At 33.7% G+C, this 13739-nt stretch overlaps 1 protein-coding gene across 1 annotated transcript; it reads right to left on the reverse strand.

Moving 5' to 3' along the window:
• Positions 1–7191: 7191 nt before the first annotated feature.
• On the reverse strand, positions 7192–12830 carry LOC113688795 (protein NOI4). The gene is made up of 3 exons (XM_027206593.2): positions 12623–12830; positions 8719–8901; positions 7192–7688 (listed from the first exon to the last, which is right to left on the reverse strand). The coding sequence occupies exons 1-3, from the start codon at positions 12626–12628 to the stop codon at positions 7647–7649; spliced, it is 231 nt and encodes a 76-aa protein (XP_027062394.1). The 5' UTR covers positions 12629–12830; the 3' UTR covers positions 7192–7646.
• Positions 12831–13739: the final 909 nt, after the last annotated feature.

Consider the following 13739-nt stretch of genomic DNA (forward strand, 5'->3'; position numbering starts at 1 on the left):
TGTGCTGTATTCGACAAAAGCATTTTTTGCTATTGTTTTTCAGGACAAACAATTATATTTATTTTTCATTTCTTTATTCGCATCATAAGCACTTAATTATTTGTATTCACATATGTACATACTTTATAACGACGTGTACACAACTTACAACATTTTGTAAAATAATTTTTATGGATGTGTATCTTCTCTGTAATTCTCTGTAATAGGTAATCACTTAACTCTAATAATTTGCATGGCATATTTCACTATATAATATATACATTTCAAACAAATATTATAACCAATTTGTGTATAATATCAGTATTTACATACTTTACAATCATATGTACACACTTTATAACAATGTGTACATCCTTTATATCAACTTGTAACATAACAAATACATGTATACGTCATACACTTCTACATAGCGTAAGGTTTGACAGAATTCTCAAAATCTATACATTGTCATCTATACCATTTGTGTAGTTATTTAAGTTGGTCATATTGTTAAGTTATTTTTACGCTTATGTTATTTTATTTGTACACATCCTCATTTATATTTTGAAATTTTGTACGGGATCTTTATTGTACAAGTTAACCATTCTCTCTAAAAGGATAATGACATACTTCTTATAATTTTTAAATCATGCTTCACTAAATAACACATTTATTACAATCAAATTACATATAATATTAGCGTTTACCTTGGACAGAGTTCACAATGCAGTAAATTTCAGATGGGCCGCTCACAAGTCTCGGCTATGCATTTGGTACTCGATGAATATCTATTTCAGTCATCCACTACTTAAATCGGAGTGTATTGTTGCTGCAGCGGATCTTCACGATTATCTTGTGCACACCTTAGACAAGATGCCCGTTTTTATAGGGTTTATTTAAGAGTTGGAAGAAAAGAAAACAAAAATTTATGTCTATGTTATGCGAAATAATTTGTTGAGAGGAGAAGAACAGAAGGAGCTTGTTGAGAGGAGAAGGAACAAAAGGAGCTACAGCAACAATGTATTGTGCTCAGAGAAAATCCACTACCGCCATTTTCTTCCCACATCTTTTAAGTTGAAAGAGTTTTAAAGCCCGCCGATCGTACTAAAAGTTGATTTTCAAATATTGATTTTGAATTTTTCATACCCTTAACGGCCAGACCAAACGGAGTTAAAAGTTAAGCTTGCATTAAAGTAACAATCCTCTACACTCATCTCCATTTTATTCGATTTCGTTTTGGCCGTTGATGATGGGCCCACCACATCTTGGCCATGAAAAATTTATAAGCGGTTCTCTGACAACCGCTCCAGCCCCTCGTCCATCCACAAGTACCATGTCAGTGGATGGCAATGGTTGCCATGTTGGCCCTGCTTTGGACAAAATTGGAAATTTATTTGGAGGTAGTACGGTCTTTTGAGTTTCTAATGATCCAATTGGATATGTCCCTTCTCCTTAATATAGGAGTGGTTATAAACAGTTGACATTTAACCCCCCAAAAAATTTGATGTTTGCCCATGGGCTAATGTTAATAAGTCCGAAACTTGATTTCGAGTGTGATTTAATGTAAATATTTATCGTGCAAAATGGAACAAAATCTTGGGACTAATATGCATGTAAACGTTTGTACTACAAAATTAGGAAAAGATATCTAGAGATTGGACATGCATGCCTCTATGCTTTTCAATCACTTGCGCGCTTTTCGTATAAACTCTCTATGAAAAATTTTAAATTTTCAGTAATATACCAAGACTTTTTAAGAACAGTAATTTAGCAAAATTTATTGTACACATATGCCAACATTGTTTTATTTTTCTATTTTTGGTGTCTAGATACAACTTGAGTTTAGAGAGAATCAATTGGCACCACTGATTCTAGTCGACAATATTCTTGACAGCTCAATTGAGATAGCTGACGATGTTTGTTTAAGTTTTGCAACTTAACTTTTTTAGTCCGAACTTCTATTATATGTATGTACACCAAAATTTATATTATATGTATGAGATGGCTGAAGTGTTGTATATTATATGTATGTACACTAGAATTTATTATTCCAATCATAGGGGAAATAATACTATTATTGCATGACATCATATTTAACCACTCGTTTGATATGTAAGAACAGCCAGAATGAAAAGGTCTTTCCTAGGTACAGCAATTAGGATGGGTGCTTGCAGGAAACTAATGGAGCGGGGGTTGGGGCAGGGGGAAATTTTTTTCCCTCGTTTAGAAATGGGGCAGGGGACAGGGGAGTATACCCCCGCCCCATCCATTACCCCACCACCCATTAAAATAAATAAATATATGTGTGTGTAATTATATATAATGTTTAATTTAATTATTTACAAATTTATAATAATGATATTATTAGTTACAAGTATTATATAATGTATATTATTAGTATATGTAATATAATTGATAGTATCAATTATACTAATAATTATATATGTCTACTAATAGAAATTATTAATTAATTATACTAAATTTACTATTACATTTATACTAAATTCCTAATTACACTTAACACAATAACACTTTTTTCCCAAAAAAAAAAATTAATGCCTTAGTGATTGTATTTGTATCAAAAGTGAAAACTTGACTACTTTAATTGTATTTGTTTCATCATGTTAGATTGTATTCAAATAATTTTTGTTTGATTATTTTTATGAGTTTCGATTGTGAGATAATAATGAATAATAACTTGATGATATGTTAATATTTTAGTACTTGGTTATTTATTAAAATTTAACTATAATGAAATTATATGACAAATTTTTATTAGTTTCGCGGGTGCTCCCGTGAGGGAAGCGAACGGGGCGGGGGGAATTAGTGTGCAGCAGGGCGGGGACCAACCTTATTGCCATTCCTAGTCTTTCCACTCAGAATACCTTTCCACCCAAGATGCTAAGGAGAAAAATTTATCATTCCAATGTTTGGTATACAAGTCAGAGTGGAATATTCATGCATTTTCTAGTGTTTGATATAATCCATATTTAGATGTCAAAATAGAATTCAATTAATACAATTTTGGCTTAATTGCCTAGGATTAGTTCATAGGGCATAACATATTTTATTTGTTATACTATGTTATTTGTTTTTTACATGGAATTTTCAAATTTTTTGCTTTCAAAATAATTGATGATTGGTATTAAAAATTTTCAATTGTAATATTTAATTCATTCTAGCATCTAGATTTTTATGTTAAAATTTTACATTTGCTAGTAACATAATTAATTAATTAATTAGCAATGTAAAATATAAATTACATGAAGCCAATAATGTACTTTAAATTTTATTATTTTTTCATTTTTTATATAAAATACAAAAAAAATTCACACAATTGTTCAAATGTCAAAGAATAAAGTATCTTAAAATATTTGTTTGCTACTAAAAAAGAAAAAATTTATTTTAGATACAAGAAAAACAATATATTCAGAAAAATTACATTTAACTATTAAGTGAGCTCATAAATATTCCAAGATATGGTGATAGAAAAAAGATTTATTAGGGTAAAATTGACATCCTACTAATTTGGACATTCTAGAATGAAGTTGGAAAGAGCTTTTCCTAAAATTTTTTAGGAATTGGGATTTCAGAAAAAAGTTAGAATCAGCATTTCTGGAGGAAAGAACTTACCCACTTAAATGATCCATACCGAATAAAATAGAATGAACAAGTTGGAAAGATCTTTCCTTTCCAAGCAATTCTTGCGTACCAAACATGGGGTATGGGGTAAGTTTAGAGGCAAATTTCGCCACAGATTGAGAAACCACAATTAACAAATCATCTTTTAGCCTATATATGTTTAGTAAAAACACATTCAGGTTACTACAGTCCGGTCCAGGGTTAATCAAGTCTGCCAGTCTTTCACAATCAGATTGAAATATGACCCTGGTCCAACCTTCTTGTGCATGACCAAATTGGGGATCATACATTATTGGTTTGTTTATTTATTTATTTCCCTAGTTATTGAATGCCAAATTGCATAATTCATGAGTGCCACTATACATTACTTTTCCTTGCACGTTTCATGCAATATCAACAAATTTTGCAGGGTAGCCGTAAATAGATGAGATTTAGTCATGGCCAGGGGTAAGAGCACCTTAGATAATTGCAGCCACTTTGGATTATGGCTTGTACCGGAACCCTAATTGGTATTAAGGGGCGTTGCATCAAATGAAAGTTGAAAGGACACCAATCGGACAAGGTAGGGGTTTGGTGTGATGTCAAAACAACAGCACCAAATAATTGATGCCCTTTGATTGACCCAAATGAGATCGGTTGCAGATGGGTGTCCAGTGAAATTTTTTGAAATCTTGAAATGAATGGCCCGAGATCGACACCACATTTGGCCTGAGCCGGTACATCAATTTTCCTCAGTAGTTGCAACTATCAGCCCCAAATCTATAGCCTATAGGTTCCATACAGTAAATTGCCATAACACTTCTGGAAGGTTTGCGGAACCTGCGGGTTGGTCCATGGAAATGGAATTATTCGCTTATATGCATTCAAAACTTTCATCAAAAAGGGTATGAACCTATAAGCAATAGGAATACACCCTTCCTGGGTAGCTCGAGTGATTTCGGTCCCTCTCTTTAGGGTATGTTGACCACGGTTCAAGTCCCAAGTATACCTCACTTGGAGTTCAAGTTGGGCGCCTTCCCCCAGGCCCGGACACCCCTCGGTGAAAAAAAAAAAAAAAAAAAAAGCAACAGGAGTACAACATCAGAGATGATATTACATCAGTCTGAATCCTCATGTATGTAAACGCACACGCACGCAGACTTGTCTTGGAAGATGAGCATAATCAATAGACTTGAGTTGAAGAATTGTAACTGGAGTCATTTTATCAGGACTCCGATGAATCGCTATGCACTTCAACTCAAGAACTTAAACGAGCAAGCAAATTACTAAAGCATGAGCAAACGATAATGTCCTTTAACTTGAAACGTAATTGATAGGCTGTATGGAGCTGATAAATTGAAATGAATCCAACGAAAAGCTTGGATTCCATTATTCAGTATTGTGCTTGACAAAAGCAAAACATGCATTGTTGTAGCTTTCTTACGGGTGCTTGTTTCACATATTGAAATCGGAAATGGAAATAAAATCATAAACTCTGATTTTGGAATTAAATTTTTCATTCCAATATCTAACTTGGTTCACACATTGGAATTAGCATCATTCCAATTCCTGATACTTGGTTTGATGAGTATTTCGGAATTAAATGCAATTAAATTTTAAATTTACCCTTGATATAACAATTCTTATAAAACAAAAGAATTACACATACGACAAATTAACATCTCCATAATTGTAACTACAATAGTTATTAACTTTTTTGATAAAACATAAGAAAATCATAAACCATAAAAAAAATTAATTCCAGAAAATAAATATAGTAGTTGTATTAACGAGTAAATTTCCGAAAAGAGAGAGTTTTTAAACTAACTTCCCAAAGGGTAACGATTTTTGAGTCTCTTCCCAAAAGGTGAAAAACGCATCCAAGAGAATGCGTTCTTCCAAATAAAAACACAACTTTCAAATACGTTATTTTAATTTTCCTAAATTTGTTTAAATATGAAAAATTGGTTAAATAACACATAACATACCAGTTCTTTATGAGAAACTGGCAAGTTTTATAATAGTTTTGTACCAGTTCTTTATGGGAAAAATTGGTTAAATAGCACCCAAAGAAAAACTAGTATGTTTTGTATTTAACATAAATTAAATATGAGAATGTTAAAAAAAAAAAAAAGAAAAAGAAATTGCCCATAACATACCAACTTTTTATGAGAAACTGACAGGTTTTGTATTTAATGTGCTATTTAACCAATTTCGTTGGCCTGTGATGTCCTCCCTCTTCCAAAACATGAACGGCTCATCAGTCAAAATCTCAGAGACCTCAACAATACATACATGATTTAACCCCAGGCAACCTGTAAATTCAAACTATCTGCAGTTTATAAATGAAAGGGATTGCGTTCACTTTTCAAAGGGATTGCGTTCACTTTTCTAAAGGTACTTCGTAGTCAGGAAAATTTGGTAAAATGTAAAACCAGAAGTTTTGGTTCGACTCAGATCGTCCATTTCTTTGTTGACCAAGGATTTTCCAACGCATCCAAGAGAATGCGTTCTTCCAAATAAAAACACAACTTTCAAATACGTTATTTTAATTTTCCTAAATTTGTTTAAATATGAAAAATTGGTTAAATAACACATAACATACCAGTTTTTTATGAGAAACTGGCAAGTTTTATAATAGTTTTGTACCAGTTCTTTATGGGAAAAATTGGTTAAATAGCACCCAAAGAAAAACTAGTATGTTTTGTATTTAACATAAATTAAATATGAGAATGTTAAAAAAAAAAAAAAAGAAAAAGAAATTGCCCATAACATACCAACTTTTTATGAGAAACTGACAGGTTTTGTATTTAATGTGCTATTTAACCAATTTCGTTGGCCTGTGATGTCCTCCCTCTTCCAAAACATGAACGGCTCATCAGTCAAAATCTCAGAGACCTCAACAATACATACATGATTTAACCCCAGGCAACCTGTAAATTCAAACTATCTGCAGTTTATAAATGAAAGGGATTGCGTTCACTTTTGAAAGGGATTGCGTTCACTTTTCTAAAGGTACTTCGTAGTCAGGAAAATTTGGTAAAATGTAAAACCAGAAGTTTTGGTTCGACTCAGATCGTCCATTTCTTTGTTGACCAAGGATTTTCCACAATCGGCCAAAAGATGTAGGCCAAATTCGAGAAGAACAAGAGTTGTTATGATCGAGTGCTCTTTATCGATGAAAATATTTGCCCATTCCTACTCCATTTAGATCTACTTTAGATTTTTTTTCAAGAAATTTTGGATAAGAGATGAAGACTATATGATGAAGAAGAAAAGATAAGAAATCTGATGAAAAAGAAGAACAGAAGGTGCAACGTGTGATGGAGAGAAAGAGAGGGTAGGTCCCTCACAAATGTTGTCTGAGGGAATAAGTTAAGAGTTTTGTCCAAAACCTCCCAATTTGCTCAAGAATGGGATAAGTTCGATTTTTTAGAAATGATTCCAAAAATTGCATTCCAATAGATTTAACCCAAGCAACAAATAAGGAGTTTATTCCATTCTATGATTCCCAAACCCTTTAACCAAACAGCCCCTTAGTCCTGACAGGTATATATATAGGCATTATTTCGAAAAGCACAACGAAACACCTTTCTGAAACACTCCATTAGGCATTCCAAAGGACAGCACAGTCACATGAAGTGTAGCAAGCAATTGATCAAAAGAAGTTACAACCATACCAGTAACACGTAGCAAAATTAAGTAACTAAACAAAGCAATTGGGTAAGCAATAATACAACTTGCATTCAGAGGTAAGATTTACCTCCCTTCTCTCAAAAAAAAAAGGGCAAAAAAGGAAAGAGGAAAACGAAAGTGAAGTAGCATAATCAGAAAACCCCGTTATCAAGGGGTAGTTAAAGAATAAGAACTACTGGTTTTCCTCTTAAGAACTAAAGCTCAAGTCATTGTTGTATATCACAAAAGAAACCAAATCCAGCATGACTTATCACAGCTTTGACTAGAGCTCCAGTCTTCTGGAATATTAAAGAGAAGGGGGAAGCTGAAAACAACTTTACGTTACAGCAGAATCCGGAGAAAGAGCAACATCATTCTGTAGCAACGGACTGAACACAGCAAAACCACTTTTTCTGCAAATAGATGCAGTGACTTTGATTAAACAGAGACTATACAACTCATAATTCTCAATAAATGTAAAAATGGTTTTGAGAAATTCAGTCTATTTTACCATTTCAACTTTCTCAACAATCTTTATCATTGTGAAATTGTTTTATATTCTAATCCATCAAACTATTTGAACCTTCATTTATTGCCCGCTTGTTCCATTTCACCTTTTCACATATTAATATTAGATGCCAGGTTTTCAGGTTACTTGTGGAGTAATGTCAACAAATTAGAAGGTCAGCACACTGGGAACAAGTACACATACTAAGATACACAACACAAGGTTGTGAATCCTGGATGAATAAATTCTAACATAAGATGATTGACGGAAAGAAGCACAAATGTTCTTTTCAAGATAATTGATGCTTTTCATAGGGTTCACCGCATGGCCGAGGATATTTATTGCAAGTACAAACCTACATCATCATCTACTTTGTTGCCTTCAGATACTTTCTCAAGTTAAATTAGACAAGAAATTGCCTGCGTTGGAAGATAGCCTTAGTGCAGTAAGTAGATATTTCTCACATGAATACAGGAATTTCTTTGGATGAATTAGAGGATATGGTTCAAAAGGTTTTGAAACTAACATCAACGCAGGAACTGGAAAGAAACACAGTCAGCTTTCATTTGAATGCACAAAGATCACCCTGCTTTATGAACTGCTATCAGACTAACATATTGATGATATCTCTGTCTCTTTCTCTCTCCCCCTCTCATAGATACTAAAACAATTAATACGCAATAAATTTCACAATATTCACACCAAGAATACCAAGCGTCTCTGCTCTAAATGGGTCCTTAAGAAGCTCTCCAAAGCAGCAGAATATTAGGCTTTGATTTCAGAAACAACTAAAGAACTGATACAGTTGGTCAAGTTTATATTCCAGGTTCCAAAACATTAAAAAAAAAAAGGCAAGCAAAACATATTCTTTTTCTTGTAATCAAAGGTGTTAAGACACAATGTTAGAAAACTTGTGAAAGGGCAGCTGAACTTACAGACTGAGGCTTCCCAAGAGTCGCTCTATGCTTATATGCAGAGGAACCCTTTTGTGGTGAGTCAGACTTCCCACCTGTTTTTTTCTCATTCCTAGCTTTGTTAAAAATCACCGTGAAACCCTCAGCCGAAGCTGGATCATTAACATCCCACTCTCCAAACTTTGGCAAAGGTCGGTCATGTTCCTATAAAATTTGAAAGCTTCCAAATGAAACCAGCCATCATCACTGGCAGAAAATCATTGTTCCATAAGATTAAACAAATAGGATTCAATCTGTAACTTCATATTTCAAGTTTGGGTTCCAATCAAAATCTAACCCACAATAAGCCATGCAATTAGAAAAATAGCAAATTACCCGGGTAGCCACTAAAATTTTTCAATATTCAAGATTTGGCCACTCAATTATTAATAGTATGTTTTACCCACTGAACTATCAAAAGTGCAAATTTTGGGCCATTTTGTCTGATTCCACCGTTAACTCTACCAGAACTAACGGTCCACACGATTTACGAGAAATACTACTAACAGTTAGATTTGGTAGAGTTAATGGTGAAATCAGACGGATGGCCCAAAATTTAGGCATCTAATATTTCAGTGGGTAAAACATATTATTAATTGTTGAATGGCCAAAACTTGACTATCGAAAAGTTTAATGGTTACCAGGGTAATTTGCCCTTGGAAAAATGTCCTAGTCATGCTTTTAGCATAACTAGTGAACAAGGATACAAAAGTAAAAACCAAAAATGTTTATGTAAAAGAGCAGCACACAAAACATGGTGGTATCACAAGAAAACAAAAAAAAATTACTCCACAGTCTGACCAAAGAAGAGATTGTAGTTAAATGATCCTGGTTTATGTGCATGTGCTGTATAACACAGTTTATTTACTGGTAAGTGTACAAGCATTAACTGGGCAGTACAATGAAAAAAGTAAAAAATGGAAGGCAGAGAAGAATGATCCAACCAACAGCTTTGCATACACATCAAAGTTGTAACAGCAAAAAACTCAAATCAGAAAGCTGACACAGAAGGGTACACTATTATCAGAACCTTAAGAAAGTTTATGGAAATGTAAAGGATCGATCTACGAGAATGCAAGCACCAGTTCGCAGGCCTTCATGAGCTTACATGAAAGTTTGATAGGCCAAAATATGTCAAAAGGAACCTGGCTGACAATAGGAATGAGCATGTTGAACACTTAAAAGGCCATGATAGAGTGACTTCTAAAAGTTTGGTGGTGATTCATGAGCAGCAAAGGATACCTCTAATTGAGGGATGGAAGGAATGAAAGGAATGAGGTACAAGGGATTACTTGTGAGATCAAGCATTGAGTATAAAATAGGAAATGCTGTCTTTCCGCCAAGTACTACAGTAACATCTAATCTCCATTGCTGCTTCATTTGTTCACCAAATGCGCAATCCATGAGATTTTCATTAGGAGGCATAGTTGTGCTGAACTGTTGGACAAGCTACTATTGGACATGAAAATGGGTAGCCGCAAAACAACAGTCTAATATTGACCACGAAATGGAAAAGGAGAAAAGCAACATGAATTGGGAAAAAGAAAGCGACAATTTCAATGCATGTATCCTTCTAAGGAAAAGGGTATGCATCTTATTCATTTCATCTACTCAGAGGAACATGCTTCTTGTAAAATGTCCAATTTGCAACCGAAAGGTCTGTATTATGTGGTTCAAGAGACAGGTCACCATGTCAAAGAGGACGTAAACTTCATAGCCGCAAGCTCTAACCTCTCAACAGTATGCAACTAGAAAACAAGACGCTTGGAACGATTTGATCTACACATGCATGATAGTTTCTGATGCATGCTCCAGTTAAAGTTGCCACTTAAAAAAAATGGAAACTACAGACTATTTTCCAAAAGGATCAGAAAATCATGTTGCTGCAAATATAAACAGGGGAATAACACTGTACAAAAAGTGAGCATCTTTCAATATTTTATGCAACACAGATATTGGGAGATCATGTATCAACTTCAAAGACTTGTTTTTAACTGGCATCTAAATCTTTGAAGTTGAAATATGATCTCCGAAGACACATACATGTTAATCTGTATATCTTCATGAACTAAGATCTTTAAAGTCTACTTTCATGCAAGGAATAGGCTTGAGCAGGAGGACTGAAAATTACTATGAACCAAGCTTGAGCTCAAGTTCCAAGAGCTTGACAAGCCTGAACTCAAGTTGGCCTTTAGCTCAAGTTGAGCTTGAGTAGAGCACTAGTTGGGCCCAAATCAGCTCAATTACATCCCTACTACCCATTGTCACTTGGTCTTGCCAGATTGATCAATATAAGTATAAACTGGTTGTAATTATCTTTCCTATTACCAGTGAGAAGAACTCTTAAGGAAATCAGATAACAGTGAAAATTTTACTGCCTTTAGTAAGAGAAGTACAAATAAAAATATGAAGTAAATTCCATTTGATGCTGACTTAATTAGCCAATGACATCAGGCAAAGCAAAAGGAACCCAGTCTCGAAGAGGGGCAAAAATACTCAAAATATACATGCCTAGCATTATCCTGAAAATATGACCTTTTCTTAGTAGCATTGGAAATGAAATATATTTAAGGCAATTCTTAACACCATATCTCTCCACAGAACAATATCAGATATATATACTCTGTCACTTGGAATGACAAACCAAGACCATCTATATTCATCTCCTTCTAGTAATAATCTTAAGTTCAATTACATAAAGCTATTAGATACCAAACCATTTTATTTAGTTTAGTTTAAAGATGAACTTACCTTTTCCAATTATACAGCGCTTAAAGTCATATTGCTAAACTGCAAACATAATAGTTAGATCCGATATTCTGACTGCTTTTTCCATCTATTTGTAAGCAGCCCAGGATTTCCAACTTGGACATGTTAGATGGACTTCTCCAAACTTTCAACTCAATTGTGTTTAATCAAAGACAGCAAGCACAGCTACTAAAGTTACTGATGATGACTAATGCCCAGCGAGTTCTCGAATAGTGATGAACACAAATGCCTTGCAAGTTCTCAAATAGTGACAAACATAACAATCAGCTACAATCATTTTTCCCCTTAATCCCAAGGGTTGCCTTGGTGGTAATTCACCAAGGAATCAGTGCGAATAAGTGCACTTTAACAGCATGAGGTCCAAGGTTCTATGCCAACTATGTGAAAATCCTTGGGGCCACTAGCATGCTGCAAGGACTTGTAGTACAACAAAATAATCATAAGTAATTAAAATACAATAAATTTTTTCTTCCATATTCCATTAAGCTCACTGCTTGTGCATAGTGCATAAATTCATCACCATTTACTGAACAAGAATCACACATACAAGAAAAAAGAAAAAAGAAAAAAGAAAAGCCATTTCCGAGCCAGCGAAAATAAAAGAAGCTCCATCTTACTGAACAAGAATCACACATACCAGAAAAAAGGAAAAAAAAAAAAAAGGCGTTTCAGCCCCAGCGAATATAAAAGAAGCTCCATCTTGCACCGAAATATCATCAACTCAATCCAAGCGGCTTATGCGGTTGCAGGCATGAAGCCGACTTACTGTATACATAAAATCTCACAAAATAGCAGCCAGAAGAAGAAAAACGAAAGATATAATTGCCAGCTATAGGACTGAAAATAAAATAACAAACATTTTTCGCAAAAAAAATAATTATAACACAACAGCCTCAAATTCAAGATTATAACATAAAGAAAGAGAAGAAAAGAAAATTACTATATCATCAATCATCTAAGAAAGAACATCCCGAAAAGGGGAAATGTACACCGTGTTTTCTTCTCCCTAGCGTTTATCATACAACAAAAAAAAAATCTTAAAATACACAAACAAACTCTTAAAATAATAAACACAAAATTTATACATGAATAGAGAGAAATTTGGAAGAAATCATACCGCCATGATTGGAAGTTGCGGAGGGAGAAAGAATGGTGTTGAATAGGAGTGACGATAGCTTTGGTAGGAATTTGAAATCTCTCGCTCTCTCTCTTTCAATCCCTTCTTTTCTCCCTCTCCGCAGGAAATGAGAATGGAAATGAAAATAAAAGAGGAAGAGGAAAGAACAGGAGAGGGAGAGGAAGAGGGAGAGGAGGAATCGAAACAGCTAGCTGTAAAGTGGGGGCCACAGCGAGGCATAACAGCTGGCTATTATGTGGGACCACTAAATGAGAGGGCTTGGAGAGGGCTATACGCGAGTCATTGAGTTGAATCGGTTCAACCAGTTGGGTGACTGGTTCAGAATTTTATTTTATTTTTACTTTTTATATTTAAAAATTCATGACAATAATAAGTTATATAGAACGCACAAAATAAAAAGAAAATGTTTGGTTAACGTGTGCCTCCCAAGAAAAAACTCAAGTTTTTTTTTTCGTTTTTTTTAAACACAAGCAAAACTACATATAATATCAGAAACCTCTCCTGAAATTTCTCTTAATATCACCTGACACCTCTAAAGTTTTAAAAATATCACTTACCTCCCTTACTTTTGTTATTTGTGTAACAAAATTTTTAAAACCCTACACTACCATTTTTCTTACTAAAAAAAAATATTCCTAAACCACTTTATTTATTTCAAAAAAATCATCACCCAAAAAAAATCTCTACTAGTACTCCCACATCATAATGCTATAGCTCATAAAATATAAACTTAAAAAATAAAAAAGATATTTGCAAAGATTATACTTGTGTCAATTTAACTCTTTATGCTCAAACCAATTTCTTATTAACTGTATATTTTTTTTCTAACTTTTTCTCAAGTTTTAATATCACCTGACACCTCTAAAGTTTTAAAAATATCACTTACCTCCATTACTTTTTTATTTGTGTAACAAAATTTTTAAAAACCCTACACTACCGTTTTTCTTACTAAATAAAAATATTCCTAAACCACTTTATTTACTTCAAAAAAAAATCATTACCTAAAAAACAATCTCTACTAGTACTCCAACATCATAATGCTATAGTTCATAAAATATAAACTTAAAAAAAAATAATATTTGCAAAGAAATACACT

The sequence above is a fragment of the Coffea arabica genome, chromosome 5c, assembly GCF_036785885.1.
Source record: "Coffea arabica cultivar ET-39 chromosome 5c, Coffea Arabica ET-39 HiFi, whole genome shotgun sequence".
In the NCBI taxonomy this organism is placed as follows: domain Eukaryota; kingdom Viridiplantae; phylum Streptophyta; class Magnoliopsida; order Gentianales; family Rubiaceae; genus Coffea; species Coffea arabica.